General features: G+C 41.9%; 1 protein-coding gene across 1 annotated transcript in view; it reads left to right on the top strand.

Annotated features, from left to right (window-relative positions):
• The first annotated feature begins 6,835 nt into the window (after window positions 1-6,835).
• The window catches only part of LOC101579047 (zinc finger protein 14-like), a 32,720-nt gene continuing 16,539 nt past the window's right edge, over window positions 6,836-23,016 (top strand). The window contains exon 1 of the mRNA XM_023708712.1: window positions 6,836-6,958. Coding sequence (XP_023564480.1) covers window positions 6,956-6,958 — 3 coding nt within the window. The 5' untranslated portion in view covers window positions 6,836-6,955. The remainder of the gene's footprint in view (window positions 6,959-23,016) is intronic.

Raw genomic sequence — 23,016 nt, 5'->3', positions numbered from 1 at the left:
GACAGAGCCATACCTGTCATTTCACCCTGTGTATCACCTGTCTTTTCTACAGGTCTCCCACAGGGACTTTCTGTCTGCTCAGTCCCTGCAGATGGCTGTGTGTGACACCCAAGCAGCCACCAACAGAAGCTGAGATAGCCCCGGGGCATCTGGCCAGCTCCTGTGGCAAACTTCCTAGCTCAGGTCTCTGAGAATTCTTCCTAATGAAGACATGCAGGAGTAGAGCACCTGCCTGTTGTATTATTAGCATATATACACATATGCACATACACACATGTATACACATGTGCACACACATGCAAATATGCACACGTGTACAATATAATAATGCATGCACGAATAAACATTCATGCATATATACATGCATATACACATACATGAATATAACATGCATATGAACATGAAAACACACATTAAATATATATGCACATGCATGCACATGTATACATTACACATATGTACATATCTATACACATGTGTGCCTATACATATAGACATACATGTGCATGTCTATACATGTATGGGCATGCAAACATGCATAAACACATATACACAATATATATATACACACACATATACACATACACATGCAACATATATACATATACACATATATAATACCCATGTCCATACACACACATACACAACACACATGCATGGCATATACATGTATACACACATGTGTGCACATGCATACATATATCTGCACCCATTCCATATATACATGTGACACATACATATACATACATAAGCATACACATATACACATACACATATACACACATAATATGTGCACATATACATGCATATGCACACATGGACATGCATACACACATGCACATGTGTGTATATGTACAAACATTTGCACCATATATAAGTACTAATGTATATATACACATATATACACACATGCCACACATACACTCATGCACACATATATCCATGTATACACATACACACGTGCATGCATACATGTATATATGTATGCTTGTGCAAATGAGCACTTTTTCACTGATAACGGTGGACATGTCATTGCAATGGCAAAAATCATGAAATCCCCATGGGAGTCTTAGTGTTCTGTGAGATGGACCATGGTGACAGGCAGATTAGTAGTCTCTGAAGATGTCCTCAGGGCCTGTATACATGCCACCTAGCAGCAAGGCCCTGGAAATGTGGTAAAGTTAAGGATCTTCAGATGGGAAGATTATGCTGGACCATCTGAGAGGTGCCATGGGAGAAGGTGAGAGGGAAAGAAGGAGGTCAGAATCAAAGGATGTGAGGGCAGCTCAGCTGGAGTCATGACATTGCTGTGAGGGCTATAGGCCCAGGAAGGTGCCATCTCTGTGCAGGGAAAGGCAGGAACAAGTCTTCAGGAGCACAGCCCTGTGGCACCTTGACTTTGTGAGCCTTATCACAGCTGAAGGAAACTGACCTCGTGTGGCTGGACATTCACAGCTGTACAACAGGAGTCCAGGTCGACCTCCCCTGCACAGGGCCCTTCAACCCATTGCTGTGCAGTGGTCAGCCATGTGGCACAGCCTCTCTCCCCAGTGTCTGGGGCTGCTCCACCCAGGACAGTGCAAGTGGATTTGGGACATTCTGGGGCCTCCCACTGCTAGGCAGCAACAACTCATAGGAGGCCCATCTAAGGGGCTGAGAAACCCCCAAAATGATCTGGCCTACTTCCAGGGCAAGTTTCCTGGCTCAGATCTGATGGGAGAGCTCCACACCCGTGGATGGCCACGGCCTCATTCATTCACTTCCTTGGGCAAATACCACCAGCACCCAGGGTGTGATATGCACTGGTACATGGTGGTAAAAAGATCTATCTCTGATCTCTTGGCTTGAGGGTAGATGGACAAAACATAGCAAATGCACTTGGCACTGCCCCTGACCAAGACAGTGGGGAGTCCGCCCCACTCACTCTGCCCAGCACCCTCTCCACCTTACACCAGACTGCTGCTTAGGATATGGCAGTACAGAGGGACTCTGGTATGGACCTGAGGGAGTGATACACAGTTTACAGATAGTGCTACTGTCCGACACTGGTCACTCTCTCCCACCCTAGCCCGAGTGCATGATGCCCCCAGCAGTCTGGATGGCTTTATGCATGGACAGGCAGGCCCATTTAGGAGCCAAACTATCTCTTTTCCTTCCTCTCAGCCTTCAAGAGTTCCTAGATGCACAGAAGGGCCAGAAAGGGTTTATCCAGGGGTCAGGTGGTTGATGAATGAAGGATGGGCCTGGCTTTCTTATACTGGAATTTACTTAATGTAGTTTGGTCTGAGCTGACAGCTATCTTAATGAAGGGCCTGGGATACAGTACAGGAACAAGCTAATTAGGGACACAGTGTAGGGATTTGTTGGTTTCTAGGTGGTCCCCAAGAGAAAATGGAGGTTTTAGAAAATAAAGATAAGAGATAATAGCTGAGGTCAGTTGGTGGACCATGCCTGATTGGCAAAGGGCCCCCAAACAACAGTAGGGGCATTTATTTTTACCTTCACAAAGTTACAAGACATAAGCTTGTCTAGCAACTAATAACCAACAATGTCTAGGCAGGATGTTTTTTCAAAACTTAGGTAGCTTGACTGTTTCAGGCAATGAAGCTTCGTCCTGCTCTCCAGCTTCTGCAGGCTCCCAACACCAGGACACAGGATGCTGCATTATTACCAAAGCAAGTGCCAGGAACTGGCAGGGGACAGAAGCCAAAACAGGACCTTGGACCATAATCTGCTTTCTTTCTGCCCTCTTTGTCCATCCTTCTTACCCCTGCTTCTCTCTCCCCCTTTTTCATCTGTCCCTTCCTTTCTCACATGTTTATAAAGAACATTCTTTTCATTTCTCTTTATTTGACTATGGCTGAATTAAAACTGTACCATTTGTTTGATTTGCTGAACTTAAACCACCACAGCTGTGAAAGAAATCAATTTGTGTTCATCTCAAGTGCAGATCTGGGACTGCTGACCCGAACCTTGGCCAAGGAGGGTGTGTGGTGATACTTTGTAGTGGGATCATAGGTGCTGCAGTAGAGCAGTAGGGTCACCTGACCCAAGGGCAGCCTTTGAGCACAGGCCTCCATGGGAACTTCCTCTTCTTGCTGTTCCTCAAACCACTCGGGCTCTGGAGAATCCTGGCATCGGAATGCTGCTGAAGTGTGCATGGCAAGTAGGAGCCACACCATTGTCCAGCCAGCACATTCAGCTTTATTTAGTCACTTTACTCACATGCAGGATGAACAGGAGACATCAGCAGCATGGTGAAATCCTTGTTCAAGGAGATCACACTAGGGGACTGGACAAGAGCAGAGCGATGGCAGGGGAGAGGGGGCAGTGGGCTACATTTGCAGGGGTGGAAAGGAGCCCAGATCAGAAAGGGCCACTGAGTAGAAGACTCAGGAGGACACTGAGGCAGGGGCCTGGGCCAGAGTCATGGCACTCTGCTTGCCCTGGGCCTGCAAGGCAGGGTGGGCTTCCTTTACTCTGCTTCCTACCTGGTTCTTACACTGTCTGGAGAGCCTACTGCTCATCTTTTTAGCTGCTGAGACATCTTTTTAGCAGCTGGATTTCTGAGCAGCTGAGACAATGGAACATGCGCTGCCTGGTGCTGGAGCAAGCTACAGGGACCAGTTCAGAGCCTGCTAGGCACCACTTGCTGCCACAGACCTTGTGGATCTGTGGACACGCTTCCTGAGGGCTGATCCAACACACTTGGCCATATACTAGGTGCTGGCAAGGGGAGATGAAGAAAAGGCATCCGCTGTGCCCTAGGGGAGTTACACTAAAAGTGTGAAGCATACAGAACACCAGCGACCAGTCCTGCAAAAGTATAGAGGGGCTGCCCAAGAAGCTTGGTTTTCATTTTGACTTTCACCGTACTGGGCATTGAACCCAAGGAGCACTGACTACATCCCCAGCTCTTTTTAATTTTTATTTTGAGACAAGTGCTCAAATAATTTGCCCATGCAAGGTTCAAACTTCTGATCCTCCTGCTTCAGACTATTAGACTGCTGGGACTCAGGTGTATGCCACTACGCCAAGCTCAAGCTGCAAGTTAGAGTTTGGTCAAGAATGAATCAGGAGTGATCAATTCATTGCTGGATTTCTCCACTGCATGGCTCAGTGCAAAGGTGCCCCACAGACAACTCAGCTCTTCTGGCTAGCAGGACCCTCTTTGCAGCAAGGAAGGGGGAGTCACAATGCAGAAGGGTATTGGAAGGCTCAGAGGTGCTTCAGTGGGGGAATGACCCTGCTACCTGCAGCAAATCACATGTCCCTTTGTTTTTCTCTCACACTTGCTACCCCCAGGCTTCCTCTTTTTTTCTCCTTGTACCCTCATAGAGTTATATCCTTTCTCTTTGTCTTGATCACTACCCTCTATTTCCTGAATGCTCTTTGTCAGTTAGGGTCCACAGTGCTCCTCTGAGAGAATCTTTGCCCCACATTGTCACGACTGCATCCCAGCCTTTGGCAGAGCAAATGCCTTCACCTTTTCCAGCTCTGCAGCCACCAAAGCAGGGCTTTCCATCCAGTAGATCACAGCATGGAGCACAGGAATTTCAAGGTGAACTGGGCCTAGAAGGCTACAGTACCGGGTTCAATCCCAAGTACGTGCAAAAAAATTTTTTTAAATGAAGTATTGACTCATGCTTTGATATAGGTGAATCTTAAAAATATTTTTTTGTTAAAGAAGTCAGTCACAAAAGATCTCATATGAGTCCACTGATATGAAATGTTTAGTCAGCAAATCCACAGAACTCCAAAGTGAAGTAGAAGCTACTAAGGGGTGGAGGTAAGATGGGGCTGGAAGGTTTGACATTTCTTTTAGGGTAAAGAAAATGTTCTAAGGGTGTGCAATGTACCAACTATATTAACACTCACTGTTGTGTATTTTCAAATGACAAATTTTATGTTACGTGCAGTACCTCTGACCCCCCAAATTCTCACTCCACAAATAAAAAGCAATTTAGAGCAAGGGTTCCTGACCCAGGCTCATACTTTATTAGAATCTGAGGCTCTCTGCCACCCTAGCTGCAGCTTCCTCATGATGAGAGGCTGAGTCCCGCCCTTCACTCAAGGTTTCAGCAATGAATGAAGACCCAGTGCAGCCCAGGTTCCAGGTGTAGAGTGGCCACCACTAGTCTCCATGTGGCCCATTTCCTGATGGAGAGGCCTCGACTTTTCTCTGGCAGGGCACCTGCTGGCAGCTAGCCACAGGGAACATCCAACCCAGCCCCACTGCCCAGTGCAGAGCAGAGGAGCTCCACTGCCACTCTCTGAGTGATACACTTCCTAATGGAGAGGCCTGGGTCATCCGTGGCCAGACACCTGGTGGCTGCTAGCTACAAGCTCTCGCAGCAAGTGAGGGCGCACAAGTCAGACCTGTGAAACAGCGGAGCACACAGAACTCACCTGGCAACTCACACTTACCCACCTCTGTCTTCTCCCCAAGGACATTTTAGATGGAAGCTGCTATTTTTCAAAGTGGACTGTGAAACCTGGAAATCAGGAGATGTGAGACTTTACTTGAGAAATGAAAACCACTCTGCTCTTGACTCACAGACACACAATTTTTCTCTATCATCTGGAAGGACTGCAGAGAAAGCAACTGTCCTGTCTTTGGCGTTCATATCGAGGTAGGGAGATAAACTACAAACAAGATGAGACTGTAGCATCAGGCAGGTGGTTTCTGAAGGGCTAGGGCACCCTTCATAGCAGCCTACCCACTCCTCTCGGTGCCTGCCTTTACTTCAGCCAAGAAGGGAATGGGGCAAGACTGGTTCTGGGTTGACACCTCAGTAGAAAATGAAGAACTTAAGGGCTGACAAAAAATGAAGGAGTCAGAATAGAAATAATGCAAAGCAAAAGTAGATAACATTCATCACGAAAACTCATCAAATACAGAATAGAGTAAAACATCCATAACCTTTTGGAGGGCATCTATAAAAAAGTCCACAACCAATATCACACTTAATGATGAAGTAGAGCATGTTTTCTTCCTAAGAAAAGCAAGCATGGAAATCTGTTCTTCTCACTCAGCACTACACTGAAGATTTGGCCAGTGCAATAAGAAAAACAAACTGGAAATAAATAAAATTGAGCCTACCACCAACCTGAATAAGTAAATAAGTAAAGAATCCGCCAAGGGAATGTCTAGAAATAATCAACGACTTTACTTAGGATATAAGATACAAGACTTATCACAAAATTGAAGAGAATCCAAAGAGAAAATAAGCACAGAAAAAAATCATTCTTAGTCACTAGCGAAACTGGCGTGACCCAGTCTTGCCGGCTAAGAACTAAAGATTGCACCAGAAAGCAGGGGCACCCAGCTTTGGAGCTACCTTCTTTATTTTGCTCCGGAGGAGCTGTTTGGCGAAAGCACGGAGGGCTTCGGCTCCCTGAAAAATCCACCCCAGGATATGTTCACATCAACATCACCGTGGAAGGGGCGGGGGAAATAGCTCGGTAGAATAAGTACTTGCCTGGCAAGTGCAGGGTCCAGAGTTCAATCTCCGCTTTCAAATCACCGCGGAAATAGAAAGCTTTGCTATGGTCACAACAAAGGCACTTGTTCCCTCCTAGTTTGCAAGTTTTACACGTGTTTCCACCTGCACCGTCTGATGACAAAAACAATTACAGTTAGAGGCGAGGTTGACACTGTGGCGAGGAACCCGGCCAGAAGGTCCTGGACTGCAGCCTACCCCTCGAGCTCCGGCCAACCACATCTCCGGAGTCGGCCTCTGCGCGGAGCAGCAGCCAATCAGCGGTAGGGAGGCGGGATGTACGCCCTCCCGATCACGTGGGCCACCGGAGGCGGCTCTTCCGGTGACGCGACGAGACAGCGTGCGCGTGCTGGGTGCGGGGTCGGGAGTCCTCCGTCCTGCTAGGCCACCTTTTGTGACTTGTTGGCCGCGCGCTACGCAGGAAGGACTCTGGGAGACCCTGAAGCCGCGCCATGGTGATGTTGTGGGACAGAAGACGGGATTGGGATGGAGTCGGGATGAGGTCTGAGAGGAAGTGGCTAGAGGCAGCTACTGGGAACTACAACCTCCCTCTTAGCTCCAGACCCTGAGATTCTCTGGTCTTTGGTGCTTTTGTCCTTTTCCCCTGGGGGTCAGGGTTACTTCCGGGTTCCCCGCGTCCTGATCCCACCGTGACACTCCCAGCCCGCTGCGCTACCTTGGGTGGCCCCAGGCCCAGCCTCAGCTGCACCAGTCTGGGCGAGCGGGAAGGAGTTAGGTTGATTCAGGTGTGGAGTGGAGCTGGGTGCAGCTGTGATATGCTAGGTCCCTGGTCTCATCCCTTTTAGCGACAGACCTGGAGGACTGACATGTCTGCGGCGCGAATCTCATACCCATAACTCAATCTCAGACCTCTACCTTTTTATATTCAGAGTGAATTACTAAATTTCCAGTGTTTCCGCATATTGCCAAAGTCATAATGGGTGTTGATATGGGCCATGAGAAGCCAAAGAAAGGCTTATTGCAGTGGTGGAGTTCTTACCAAGCGTGCAGTGAAATCCTACTTTCCATGCCCAGCAGCCCCCAAAGTTAGCACCTTAATCATTTATGTCAGACCCCTACTCACAGTGATAAAGACGGAGCCTGTGGTCTCCAACATGATGGAATGAAGTCATGAACAAAAGGGAGGTCGTTAGGAGAGTTTTTATTGGAAATAAGGATAGCTCACTGACTCCCTGGAAGCGTTCTGAGTGGGTGGCCATGTAACTGCCCAGTTCAGAGCTGATTATAGTAATCAGAGCGCAGTAATTGCTGAGTTATTTAATGGTCACCTTTAACAAGTGACTCATTAAAATGACCATTTTGAACTGGGGTCTTAAACCTTTTTTGTTACCTTGTAAGTGTTATGGAAAACTGGTGTTCTAGAGAAAAACTGCTTAATTTACACTTTAAATTCCTGGAAACTCAGAAGCTTGTGTGGAGTGGTAACTCCCTGTAGTAGGGACAGGCTGCTTTCCATGTTGCCAGAGAAAGTTGGTTCTTGGTTCTCTTCCTGTGGTTCACCATTATGTTAATTCTTAGCAGTTTGGCTTATACTCATAAGGTAACTAAGTAAAATATTTACAAAATGAGACCTTCCAGGAGACGGGGAGATGGCTCAGTGGGATAAGCGCTTCCCTGGCAAGTGCAAGGGCCTGAGTTCAATCCCTGGTTCCAAGGGAAAAAAAAAAAAGAGAGAGGCTTTCCAGGAGTTTAGAATTAGGAGAAAAATGGAGACGATGTTAATGTATTACCAAGAGAGGGGGAGGGGTTCTCTCCAAAGACAACTTTCTGAAAGCAATGCCTGTTAACAGCCAAATTGAGAAATATTGAATTAGGGTATCTATATGGACCTGTGATTCCCATCTCTGCAATAAATGATGTTGTTTTGAGGCTGGTTCTAAACATTGCAAGCATTGAAGTACAGCTAAATGCCTATAGTTAAGGTCTACAGACACATGAAGGAATAGGAATGAAAGGTTTTTTTTTTGTTTTTTTTTGTTTTTGTTTTTGTTTTTTATAGGCAGGGGCAAAGGGAGGAAAAGGAAACGAGAGAACAAGGTTTGATGGAGGTCAGTGAAATGAGCAACTAGAACTGAATGTCAGATTGTTCTTAGTGTGACAATAATTGAAGGATTGTGTGCTGCCGGGATCTGAGTGTGGGTCAAAGGTCCCCGGTCTAAAGCAAGGAGGGAAACTTAGTAACAGATACTATAAATACATCTTTTGTTTGTTACTGATCAGTTCATCTAATTATTTGTGAGGTAAAATTGAAATTACAAAACTGACCTTGTAAGTTTAAAAATAGAGTGGGCATCATCATTGAAGTAGAAGTGTTTTCTCATGATCAAAAAAGATTTCAAGAGGGATTTTGCTCCAAGCCTCACCTCCCCTAACCCATTTTTAGAAGTTTTTTTGAGGTTTGATCTTATTAAGTTGCCCGGGCTGGGGAGCACTTTTGCTGCTGTCTCATCACCTCCTTGCCTGTTGAGATGACAGGCATGTGCATTGTGCCAGTCCCAGATTGGGGTTCTCTGTGACTTACCAGGATTTCAGTGGTTGGGTAAGGTAGATGTTAGTGAAGCTTGATGGTGCATGCCTGTAATCCCAGCCACATGGGGGACTGGGGCAGGAGCATCGCAGCATTAAGCCTGATCCAGACAGTCAAACAAGGTCCTGTTTCAATAGGAAATAAACATTTGGGGGTGTACCTTCAGTATAACTCACCTAACACACACAAGGCCCTACTTAAGTCTTTAGTACTAAAGAAAAAAGAAAGAAAACTTAGAGAAATCATTCAGTTTTTAATTTATTTACTTCTCTTACTAGTGTTATGTGGTGTAATACTTGCTCATGATAGTGGACAGCAGTAATGAGTCACTGTTCTATCAGCAACTGGACACCAAGAAGCAACCAGTGATTTACAGTGTGCTATATTTTATAAAATTCAGGAGATATTTAGTATTTTATTATGAATTTTGTGCAATGTTGATTTCCTCAAACAGATCTAGACAAGCGTGTTGAGCAGTTTTAAAGATCTACAGATTGACAATGATAAATGTTGATCAGGTCTCATCTCATCTGGTCTGCTCTTGTCTCATCTCTCTCGTTATCTCTCTGTCTTCTTTTTGAGACAGCCTTGTTCTGCATTTCAGGCTAGGCTTGAACTTACTTTGTAGCCAAGCCTGACTGAACTCACAGAAATCCTCATGAAGTGCTGAGATTATTGGTGTGCACCATTACACCAGGCCTGTGCATTTTCAGTACATTTTATTTTCAACTTCCTTTGCGTCGATCATGATATTTTTCCCTTTCAAAGTCAAGTAGACTCACTCTCCTAACTCTTCAAAAGTCCTTTGTAGAACATGACATTCATCAGGTTGTTTCCTGGTTTTTTTTAAAGTATAACATTCAATTTATTATTTCTTTCTCAAGAGAGTTTTCTTCAGTCCATTAAGACTCAGCTCCCCTTACATGGGCTTTGGTGGAGGTCGTGGGGCAGCACCAGCAGGTCTAAATTGGGGTGGAGGAGTTTGGTCCTTACGGGCTTCACGAGATCGATCTCTGACCACTTTGCTGTGAATGGCACAACTCACACAATAATGCAGCTTCACATACAGCTTGGGAAGCACATAACCGTTGAAGACACTCGCTTTGGAAATGTCCCTGACGGCGGCGGCCTCCACTATGTTCCGAATGACAAACTTCTTAATAGCCTTATCCTTGGGTACGCACGGGGCACAGTTTGTGCAGCGAATAGGCTGCATATGACCACGGCCCTTTTTGGCATGACCGTTGTTCCTTCTCTTTTTCATCATCTTGGAAAGGAGGACCCGAAAGAGGATGTTTCCTGTTTTTAATACTGCATTAATTAGCTTCCCCAGAGCAGCCCAACCAGGAAATAGTATGAGTATTGTTTTCAAAAGCAAAACTACTCTGGGGGGTTCTTTGCTTTGTGTATCTGACTTTTTTGTTGCTGTTCTGGAATTATAAAGAGGCCCCCTACTCTCTAGTCATACTCTGGCTTACATTACCCTTACAAGGGGATAGGATCCAACTTTTCAATGAAAAGATAGGGCTGAGCAGTTTGAGCACAACACCAAGCATGTGCAAAGCTTAAGAGAAAAGTCTCCATTTTCTAGTTATACTTTATGCTGATTCTGAGAACTCCTCTAGTTGCTTGAACCTTAGGCCAACCTCCGCCTTTCTATACTGGGTTGTTCATTACTATAATCCTTCTTTCACTTCCATCTCCTTAGTGGGCTGAAAGAAGGCCTGTCCAGTACTTTTGCTTCCTAGTCCCTTTCCCCCTTGTACTGATCTGTATGTCCATGGGGAAAGAGATGACCCTGACACTTTGTTTCATAAATGACAAGAGACTACACCCCATGAACTCCCCCTGTGTCTCGTGGGTTCCCCAAACTCTGAGCGCAGAACTTCCATGTTAGCACCAGAAGAAACCCATGGCAGTGGCTTATGGAGAAAGGCACAGCTGAGATAAGGCATGGAGTGTCAATTCAGGGCATCCCTTAGCCTGTCCTCTGTACCTCCCAGTGGTGTGTCATCATAGAGTGTCAGGCAGTGCAGCAGGTTCCAGGTGTTCACATCAGTGACATCTGAGATGTATTGCAGGTGATGGGGACAAGGAGTGTGTGCAAGGGCAGAGTGCTGTGGGTTGTGCCATTCATTCCACTTGGGCTTGGGGTGCAGAGAATTTTGGTAGCTCTTCAAGTCTTTGCCCATTGTAGGTACCTGTTGTTAGGAGCTCATATGTTCATACTGCACCCGTGAAGTTGATGGCTTTTAGGCATTGGTGACTGTGCACATGTTATCCTGAGAAGTTTCCACTGTTTAGCTCTAGAATACCTTCATTGGCTTTCCATGGTTGTGGGAAAGCAGGCTTTTCTAGTCCTTTCACTGGTGTAAATGCCACAAGGCATATTCATTTGCTGCCCTAGAAGCAGATTTGAGAAAATGCCGTAGATGCTCAGGGCTCAGGAGTCTGTTTGCAACAATTCCTAGTTCTCATAGCCAACCAACATTAGGCTTTTTCTAATTTGATGAGTTTCATAGGTTTATGTAGGAATTTATGTCTTTTAACATTTTTCTGTCTTTTATGCATCCATTTTATGTGTTTTTTAATTTCCTCTGTAAGCCTTTCTAAAAGTATCAGGTTATATCAGAAATCTACAGGTTTCTCTGAGGTATTTTAGAATTTGGGCTGGAAATAACTGACAAAGGAAAGGCCAGAGAGCTTAGCACTAGCTGCAGTGCTATCTTCAAGGTCTAAAATTCTGTCTTTAGTTTTGTTGAAGCAGTTTTACCAGCTTTCAGTGGAATTATTGATGTCCTGGATATCAGTTTGAATATGTCTCATGCATTCTAGTTCTTTCCTGTATTGTTCATCCAGTGTTTCTGTCATTTTTCTATTCCCCTCAATTTTTTTTTAACCTATGTCTTCCTTAGATGTATTGAGTAATTCTTTGATGATTGTTGTCATTTCCTTTTTTACCTGAGAGATTATTTCTGATCTGATTTTCACCATAGTCTGATGGAGTTGTTTGTTTACTTCAGTTGCATCATCTCAGAAATTTTAGGTATGTGGCTTTGAAGTTCATCTATGACTTTGTCTCTTGGCCTTATTTTGGGTAGGCTAGAGGTCTGGGATCACCTTTTGTTCCTTCCTTTTGTCATTTTTTGAAGCCTGCAATGTTCTCCCTGACTGTGCAGCAATGATAGGTGAGCTGACTGCTGGTCAGCAAGGCTCTTAGGAGAATGGGAGGGCAGGGCAGGCTCACCAAAGCTCCTGCTGTGTGAGGTCAATGTGGTTTCCACAAGTGAGGAAGGCAAGCCACAGTTCAAGAAGGTTCCAGTGATGATTAGTGAAGTCTGAAGTTTTGCAAGGCTCTCATGATAGTTGTCATGATGGTACAGGATAGGGCTCCCCAAGGTTCCCTGTGGCAGTCATGTCTCCCTGGTGGTCTTCAGGGCAAGGATGGGTGGCTTAGTGCAACTCTGCGGGGCAGCTGGGTGGGGCTGGGCTAGGGCTTTTGAGTCTCCCCGGCAGTCTTCAGGGTAAGGGTGGGTGACTGGGCTCAGCGGAACTCTGGCATGTCAGGTGGGGTTGTGAGGTTAGCCTACCAGGTCTCTGTGGTGATCTTCAGGGCCATGAGGGGTGCCTGGGCCCAGTGGCTTTCCCCCACTTTTATTCCTCCTTAGTTCCATGTATTGCTCTCATATGTTTTCTTTTATTTGCCTCTAAAATCTCTTCCTTTTTCCTGCCTTTCTCCCTTCATTTATTATTATTAGCTGTATTTAAAATAGTTCTCTGTACATTGTTGTTGTTGTTATTATTATTATTATTATTATTATTATTATTATTATTATTTCTGGTGGCCTGTTCAGCTCACCCTGGGTCCAGGGCTGGTATGGCATGTGGTGCCAGGGATTGAACTGCAGTCCCTGCACTTGCCTAAGCTTGCCTAAGTAGGCGCTTTAGACTGCTGAGCTATCTTGTTGGCCCTACACATTTATTATTAAGTAGAATTTGTCTTTTATGCCAGCTTTACTAAGATAATTTACTGTTTGTTTCATTCACTTAAAAATATACAGTCAATAGCCTAGTCCATTTAGAAAGTTTTATTTAGCTCCTAAAGGAATGCTGCCTCCTTATTTCTCCTATTTCCCCAAGCTTTATGAACTGCTAACCTACTATGTACTCTTTTTATTATCTGGCCATTTTGTATAAGTGAATAATTCAGCGTTGTTTCTATGTCTGTCTTTTTTTGCATGACATTTCCAAGATGAATTTATATTATAGCATTTATCAGGAAAATGTTTCTTTTTGTGAGTGAATAATATGGAAAGGGCCAGTGAGATAGCTTAGCAAACTAAGTGCCTGCTTAGGCAAGCACAGGGACCAGGGTTCGATCCCTGGCACCACATGCTTCACTGGCCCCACCCTTTGGGCATGGTGAGCTGGCTGCTGAGATCCAGCATGGTGGCACATACCTATAATCCCAGCACTGGGGAGGCTGAAAAATAGGAGGATCACTTATGATTCTGAGATGTATAGTGAGACCCTATGCCAAATACATAAAAAAATAATAATAATATGGAAAGCTTAAATTTTTTATTTTTTTCATCAATTTGTGGACATTTCAGTTGTCTCTACCTTTTAACTTTTGTGAATGCTGAGTTGCAAGTGTCATTGTGAAGCACATGATAACCTGTGAACTGTGCCAGGTTCATATTTCATGTCAGCAAAGGATGGAACAGAGGATGCAGAAAGGAAGTTAGAAAGGTTACGAAACAAAAAGTTCCTGAGAGCAGAAGGGAGCATGAAAGTGGATTGCAACTGAACCTCAGTTTTTTTATATGATAATTTTGAATTTTATAGTAGTTTTCTATACAGTAGTATTTTTAACAATACTTAGGGTCAAGCTAAAATCAGCCTACTGGGTTACAAGTACAATTGCTTAGCTAATATTGATCTAGCAGTATTCATCAGAAGAAATTACTAACTTTGGTTTATCTGTAACTGCAAAAAAGAATTAAGGCATTTCTGAGAGGAGTGCAGAAAGGACCCGGGTGTTCTGCTCTCCATCTCCATTTGTTACATTATTTGGGTTAGCCTGAGCAGATGGTACTAGATACAACTCTGAACTGTTATTTAGCTGTGCTGAGGCCTGTGGGCCTGGCCAGTTCTCCATCTTGCAACCTGGTTTCTATCAGCTCAACTCTCAACTACAAACTCATTTCACCTCATCTCAGGAGTGGCTCTATCTTGGTCCTGGTCCCTTTCCTACTGCCTGTCAATCTACCTAACTTAACTATGTGGAATATAAATATTCATGAGCAAATTTTAGTGTGGTCTTAGGTTTCATAGCTCTAGTATATTAATGAGTAATGTGGAAACAATCATGGTTATATACAAATTGTTCCATTCAAAATTCGTGAAAAAAAATCTAATTTTCAGTGGTACAAATAGGTGAACCACCTGGTGGTATCTCCTAATAGGTGAAAACATTATCTGAGTAAATGTGGACAGTTGAGTTACTTAGGAGGCAGTTGGAAGTAGATATGAATTTGTTCCTGGAGTCCCTGTCTGTGATTGAGTACTGGCATTGAAACATAGAGCACACACAGCTCTGCCCTTAGACTCTCTATGTGATACCCCATGTGATGACCTCAGGTCTCTGTCAAGAAGAAGGCCATTATGAGATTTAAACTTTCCACCCTAGCCCAAAACTCTGAGACAAAGTAAGACTTTAGGGTATTTACTGAACATGAAACACTGTTTAGAAATAGAAATGGATGGAAAAGTACCTGTACATTTTGTAACTAACTGTGAGGTGTTTTTTTTTTTTTTTTTTTTTTTTTTATCAAACATGACTATCTTGGGCTGAAGAGATGGCTCAGTGGTCTAAAGCACCTACTTAGAACAAGCTTGGCAAAGCATCAGGGACCGCGGTTCGATCCCCCAGCACCACATGCCAGCCAGCCCCGCCCCCTGGTGGGCTGAGCTGGCCACACACACACCACACACACACACACTCTCTCTCTCTCTCTCTCTCTCAAATAAATAAAAAAAAAAATGACTATCTTGGTTTTTTAGTAACAGTTCTCTTCATGTTTTGGCAACAGTTGCTTTGTGTCTCGGTGACTGTAGTGTACTTAGTGGCATTTTATCGTGATATAACAAAACATTTGCCTCGCAACTCATGACAGGCATGGTTTTAACAACTACAGATACAAGAGTTATTTCATCCTAAAGAAGGTTGAAATTTTGTTCAGTTTATAGGTGAAGAAACAGTCACAAGAGATGAATTGATGGACTTTTTTTTTTTTTCTTTTTTACTTAGAGAAAAATGCACAAAACAACCTGTCAGAAAATCTGAAAAGAGTGGAGAAAGGTAGATTGCTACAGGGCCTGACTGAAGAGGCTAGTGCCCTGTAAACTGGCAAGGCAAGGATGCGAACGTGAGTGCACTTGGAGTCTGTATCTGTGCATTCCACACTGCCAGGGTCTGTTTTTAAACTGTGAGGGGAAACATATGAGACCATGGAGGAGACCTGACCCTGATGAAGCTGGCTTGACTGGCTCTCGTGATTCTGTGTGACGAGTAAAGCTCTCTCCTGTATGATTTCCTGAATCTGAACCCTTGTGCTTAGAAAAAGAAACCATGTGCATCAACTTTTGGTTAGCATATGCTTGAATACATGGTGTCTTGTTTTATTATTAAGAAATTTGCACTCCAAAAAATTGAGTTGAGTGCAAGTGGAGTAATTCCTTGCACTCAAGGAATTACTGGCTGGGATATGCAAGGATCTCAGTTCAGCACCATTAAATTTAAAAGGAAAATAAAAAGAATTAAAATTATATTAAAATGAAACCAGGATCTAAAATAGATATCAGCATTCCCATGTGTATTGAAAAATTGATTCTCGATAGAAATGGTGTAAAAACAACATACAGCCATTCCTTTTTTTTTTTTTCTTCCAGAATACAAAATGTAATAGGAAAAAATAAAGCATTAAAATGATACAAAATTTCACTAAACAAATAACAGGAATTCTACAGTGGTTGCTGTATTGCATGATGTTATCTTCAAATTAGTTGTTTGGGTTACTAGATATAAACGTGCAAGGTTGTTTTAAAGAAAAAAACAAAATGATAGGAAAAAAGTTATAAGAAATTCAAAAGAAAAGAAAGTGAAAAAAGAATAAAAAGAAAACAATTTTAAACATTAACTCCTCCTTTCAAAAGACCAGCAGAAATCGACAATATAATACACCTAAATAGATCTTTTTTTCCCATCTTTCTTCTGTCCCTTTCCTCATCCCAGTTTTTTCTTCCCATTGAACAGATTCTTTCCCTTTTACAGTATCTGTTGTATCTTTCTGATTTTATTTATTCTTTCAGGTTTTCACACTAGCGAGATAATACAATGTTTGCACATGTGGATCTCATTTATTTCACTTATCCATGGATCTGTTAGTGAGCTTTCAGTTGCTATAAACAATAGCTGACACTTTTAAGATGAGAATAGCTATATTGTGGCTCAATTCTGGAGGTCTCTGCCCTTGGTCAACCTCTTTTATCACTTTTAGTCTTGTTGCAAGGCAGGAACACCCTTACAGAGGGCTGTGTTCAGGAACTCTGTTCATTTCAGGCAAGGAGAGAGGGAGGGAGAAGGAGAAAGGGAGATAGGTAAGGAGGGGTGAAATGTATCATACTCTTGGTGATCTTGTTCTGCCAAAAAAATATCAGTACTCCTGAAGAGATCACAATTTACCTGTTTCTCAGCACCTCAGAACAATAAATTACCTTGTAGGAAAGCCTGCAGTAAAAGGCATTTAGAGGACCTTTTGCTCCACAGCGTTGTTGGAATGCATAAGGGTAGTGTGGCTTATGATACAGCAATATTATTTAGTCTCCAAGAGGATACCCTACCTTTCAAAGCATAAATTAAGGGGAGATCATTAAGCAAAATAGTTAGAAGAGTTTCTATAGCTCTTCAGAGAGTCTGCCTACTTTACCTATTTTTTCACTTCCAGAGACTTATTCATATAGTCCTGGAACAAGGAAGAAAAAGGAACAGAAGTACATGGTGAAGGAAAACTTTCCAACCTCATTTCATCCAGAAGGGAAAGCATGAGAATGAAAGTGACAAGGGTGTAAGGAGCAGAGCAGTGGACCATTCTAGAACATAATCCCTGTGTCCTTCATCCTCCAGTACATCAATAAATTAATCTGAAAAGGTGAGAATCTGCACTGTGCATTTAACCTCAAAACAACCAACAAGCTTGTAGTGAAGCCTTAACATCATTATGTCTGGAGATATTTTACTTTGAATCCATAACAGTGTTGAAATACATAGAAGTGGTAGGTTATGTTCATACTACAGAGTATTACTTAGTCTCATCAAGAAGGCTTTCTGACAATTTCTGACAATGTGGCTTAACCTAAATATGAGGAAGTAGAAAATTCTAAACATGGAAAATTACACCATGATCACATTGTACTTAGCACTTACAGTCCTCAACAGAAGCAAAGAATTTAGTGATGGTTGAAATGTGTGGGTCTTTAAAAATTGGGAAATGTCAGTGAAAAGGTACAATGTTTCTCAGACTTAGTACAGTACCTTTTGGAGATCTCAGAGGTCCACAGGAAATGATATAGTATCTCATAGAATACTGAAATTGCAGAGTATTTTCTTCTAGTGTATTCACCACACACTCAAAAGTCAACTGTTAAGATGACAGACATGCTAACCACATGGGATTTGAGAATCATTTTGCAATACACAGTTGGACATACTGTATACTTCTAATTAGTATATACTTACAGGAAGTTTACAGTCATTGTGTGGAGGGGGTACATATACACAATTCATCTTGATTCTTCTTTAATTTCCTTCCCCCCTGCCTCTCTCCATCATCTAAATCACCTTTCCCCATGTTTGTTCTTGTTAGTATTATTCATCTTATTTTATGTTTATGACTATTTACATTCATCAAGGTTATTAACTTCCCTTACATTGCATATCTTTATTTATTTTGCCTTCCCCTCCCCTTCTCCTGTCACCCAGAACCACTTCCCATCTGCAAGAGATCTATCCCCTTCTCTCCTTGTAACCATCCTTTGTGCTTTTTGTTTGTATTTTGCCATACTCAAAATGATAGATGCTCTGGTATTTCAGTTTATGTGTCTGATTGTTTTCACTCACAATTTTATTTTTCAGGTGCTGTATATCTTTTCCTATAAATGACTCAAATTTTCCTCTATAACTGAATAATATTCCATAATATATAGATACCACTCATCTCTATCCAATCATCTGTTGATGGACAAATAGACTGATTCCAGGAGTTAGCTGTTTTGAAGTGTGCTGCTGTAACCATTGGTTTGCATTTAGCATGATATCGCTAGCTCTTTAAGAAAGATACTTTGGTTGGTCTTTTTAGTGTTGTGTAGTAGCTGCTCAATTGTGTTTTCTTGTTCTTTGGTGGCTTGCATAATTGATTTTCATAATTCCCCATTTTGTCCTCTAATGCTGGCTTGATTTGAATGTGATTCAGAGGTCACAAGCCTGAAAAGTACTAAGAAATTTAGTTCAAGCTAGACTTATACGGCCTTTGTTGCAAGTGTCCATTGACCTAATTAATGTCTTAAGGGGCAAATGTGGAATATAGATTATGTCTGGTCTTGTTGTGGAGTAAAAAATTAGGTGAAGAGAAACTGGAGAGTGCTGCAGGTGTACTAGGAAGAGTATTCTTTGTTCCAGTGAATTCAGGACATTTGTGCTGAGTTACATCACATCCACTTTTCATTTTTTAAGTATTATTATTTAGTTTTGGCAGCACGTCTCTTTAGTGTATAAGCTGGGAGTTAAACTTGATGCTGCTGCCCTTGGATTATGAGAGTAGTGTGAATACAGGGAAAAAAAAACCCCTGTAATTGTGAAAGATTTGTAATCATTTCTGTGTATAAGATCATGATGTAGTTCAATTAACATCATCATCTTTATGTTTAGGAAATTGTAATTTGTGTCTGTGGAGGATGTGCAGTTACCAGTGCAAAGTCAGTCTGCATCCATCCACATTTTACATTAGTTTCTGTAAATTTCACACTTCTGGTGTGTATGTGATAATGTTTTTTAAATGATAATTCCCCCCAGAATCTGTAACAGAGAACCCCTAAATTGTTATAATTTCCTGAACAGTGTAAATATCTCTTTTTATAATATGCCATTTTGGGCTGGGGAGGTGGCTCAGTGGAATAAGTGCTTCCCTGGCAAGCGCAAGGGCCTGAGTTCAATTCCCGGTTCTGCCAAAAAAAAAAAAAAAAAAAAAAAAAAAAAAATAATAATAATAATAATAATATACCACTTTAAGACAGTTTCTTCTTTGAGGCAGGGTCTTGCTGGGTAGTTTAGAGTGGCCTTAAACTCACTTGGTAGCCCAAGCTGGTTGCAGTAATCCTCCTGCCTCAGCCTCCTGAGTGCTGGGATTACAGGTGTGTGCCACCATGCCCAGACAAGACAATTATTTTTTGAATCTGATTTTCTTGGTGTGTATTAGAACTGGGTTTTGAATTTGATGGAACCGTGGTAATGTTGGTGTTGTACTAATTGAGCTTGGGGCCTACCTGTTACTATTGGAGAATGTGTTAGTGTTTAGCAAAAAGCATATTTGAATTTTAAAATGAAATTTGGAAAAGGCAAAGGTCAGTCTTTAATGAATGGGTGAATTCTGGTATCCTTTTAGAATTAAGCTGGTGGAAAAAAAGTCATTTTACTCTGGGAGCATGGCTAAGAAACATACGTGGAAGTTCCCAGCTTGACCTTCCTGGATTTGCAGATTTTCTTTACCACCTGGGAGTGAGCTACTCTGGGTGCTTGGGGCACAATTGAGAGTAGGGTGTCAGCTGGGGATTCTATTAAACATTCTTGTGTTCTCTTGGGAATTTCTTCCCCATGATTGTTTTGTTGCATGTTGTTTATAAAAAATAAAAGAGCATGAGAGAGAAGTTGTCTGAAGGATTAAGAATTTTTTAAATGATTTATCAATAAGAATTTCATACTCTTAGAGACTAGTGGGCCGTGTCTGAAGAAGCAAAACAAAGTTAGACCTAGATGATTTCTTTTACTTTTTACATATATATGCATAAAACTCTGGAGACATGCTGGTGAACAGATCGACTATGCTGACTTCTAGTTCATCTGTCTGATTTTATCTAACTACACTCAGAGGTCACAGGATGGATTTTTGTATGCTATCTTTTGCTTTACTATCACATCACTAAGCAGTGTGTTGCTTGGTTAAACTTGTTGGAATGAGTTAATTGAAATTATTACAGTATTTTTTTAATCAGAATTATCTCAGGAAATTTATTTCTTGATTGATTTTTTAAAATTCAATTTTTTTTATTATCTAAAGAGCATAAGATAGTAAAAAAAAAAAAATTGATACAGAACTTCACCAAGCAAAACAATAGGAATTCACCAGTGGTTGCTGTATTGTATAATGTTACAGCATTATTAATATGCTGAAAAAATTATATCATTTCTTTGCTTCAAGCTATTACCCAGAGGATTGTAGAGAGGTTTGCATTTTACCCACTTTATTCATTCCGCAGATTTGATTTTGCATTGTTTTAGTTGTTTTGTAATTGTTGATTTTAATGAGAGGAAAGAAACAGCCTTGGCAAGACTTGGGTCTCTTTTTATCAACTGTGGTATCTTTGTTTTTACATGTCAACTGCTGATGCTACTACCTTGGTCCATTCTGGCCCTCATGGTGAAGATGTGCCAGCCACCAAGACCTAAGTGTTCCATCCTAGTCCAGTGAGGTGACTTCAGCACAGCCACAACCCTATTTTAGCCAGCTCAGTTTCTGCAGCCATGCTTCTCTGCAAAATGTGCAGTGACATCAGTGTTGCAGACACTCTTGACTCATATATGTATAGGACTATGACATATTGGTTATCTGCTTTTTAAAGCAAATAGGATGGTGACATGTTGGGTATCTGCTTTTTAAATCTGCTTTTTAAACGGCATTCTAAGATTGAGATCTCAATTTGTTAGAATTGTAGTACCTCTGGGTACTATGAGTATTAAATTTGGGGCATATTAGTTCCTTAAATAGAATTATTTGGTGCTTAGCAAATAGTGCGTGAGTTTAGAAGAGAAACTTGGAAAGGAATAGGTCAATTTTCAAATGACTCTGGGTGAGTCTGTTCAGAGTTAAGCTCAAGGAAACTAGCTTGGGTCTAGCTGTTATGTTCAGCTCCTTCCTGCTGCAGCCCTTGGGTGCCCCTCTGGCACAACAGTGAACCTGCAGTGCCCCAATCCAGGCATAGCTGGATAAACTCAAACTTAATAGATTTGCACCTGAATTTCAGTCAGTGCTAAGGTTATAACTGCACCAAAGCTCTACAATGAAGGTCAGAAGTCAGTGCTATATGAAATGACAAAGAGAAGGAGCAAAATGCAATCTCAGGCCTCAAGCCCACACAGAACAACTGCGGACGACACTACCTCAGCTGAAATGTATAAATTAATAGCGTCAGAAGTAAAGAAACAACAGCAGAAAGGTATGGAGGAGCTCAGAGCAGAATTAATTTCTGAAATAAAAAAGAAACCTCTGAATTAATAGCATCTGAAGTAAAGAATCAAATGCAGAAACATATGGAGGAAACCTAATCTGAAAAACTTCTTCAGTAAAAGAATTAATAACTACTTCTAAAGAAGATATTGATATAAAAAAAAGAGAGAGAGATTAGAAAAATGATGGATTCCTTGATTGAGCAATACAGGAAAGAAATAGATCGCATGAAGCAGAGTCAAAGAGATATAGAGGGTCTTAAAATCTGAATCACAAGCCTGCAAAACCGTTTGAGTGAGAGTGAAGATAGAGTTTCAGATCTTGAAGATGCTGGTGCAACTAGTGAAAAGGTAAGGAAAGATCTCTTAAAAACAAGTAGGATGCAGGAAAAAATAATTCTTCACCTGCAAGACGATGCAAAATGAACAATGTGAGACTAATAGGCATAAACGAGAAAGAAGGAGTCAATACAAATGATATAAAAACAAAATGGGCAGAAGTAATAATAGGAAAACTTCCGAAATACGAGGAAACAATCTGACATTCAGGAAACTGAAGCATACAGAATTCCAGATAACTTCAACCCAATTAAAAATACACTGAGACATATAATAGCCAAGATTCCAGAAATCCAGCACAAGAATAATATACTGAAAGCCGCTAGAGAAAAGCAGATCACATTCAAAGGAAAACCCATCAGAATTACGGCCAACTTCTCCTCACAAACCATGAAGGCAAGAAGAGCATGGAGCAGAATACTTTAAGCCCTCTATGAAAATAAATTCCAGCCCAGACTACTATACCCTGCAAAACTCTCTTTCAAGTTTGATGGAGAAGTGAACTACTTCCATGACAAAGAACAACTAAAGAATTTCATGACAACAAAGCCAACCCAACATAGACTACTAAGAGATATTCTAGAGAGCGATCAAAATGACCACAACCCCATGAATGAGAGTGGAAAGAACCCAGCAAATAGGGCAAACAAACACAGGAGAAAAAGAAGTATACAACAGCAGGCAAATAGCATGTCAAACATAACTCAGTTCATCTTAATTGTAACCATCAATGTAAATAGATTCAATTCACCAATTAAAGGAAATAGACTGGCACAGTGGATTAGGAAGCAAAATTCAACAATATACTGTACAAAACTTCATCTATTAATTGATTGGTTTATCTTCCTAGTTTTGTCCAGCAGGTAATTTCAATAGTTCTAGGATTTGTGACTCAGGAACACAATTGTTTTCATGAATCATAAATAATGCTTTGTCCTGGCTTTATGGCTTATTGACTTAGAAGTAAATTTTCTTGAAGATTAGAATTCAGGGGCTGGGGAGATGGCTCAGTAGGATAAGTGCTTGACTGGCAAATGCAAGGATCTGAGTTCAATCCCCGGTTCCTC

The sequence above is a fragment of the Octodon degus genome, unplaced genomic scaffold (assembly GCF_000260255.1).
Source record: "Octodon degus isolate 3935 unplaced genomic scaffold, OctDeg1.0 scaffold00485, whole genome shotgun sequence".
Lineage (NCBI taxonomy): Eukaryota > Metazoa > Chordata > Mammalia > Rodentia > Octodontidae > Octodon > Octodon degus.
This window is presented reverse-complemented; position numbering and strand designations above follow the sequence as displayed.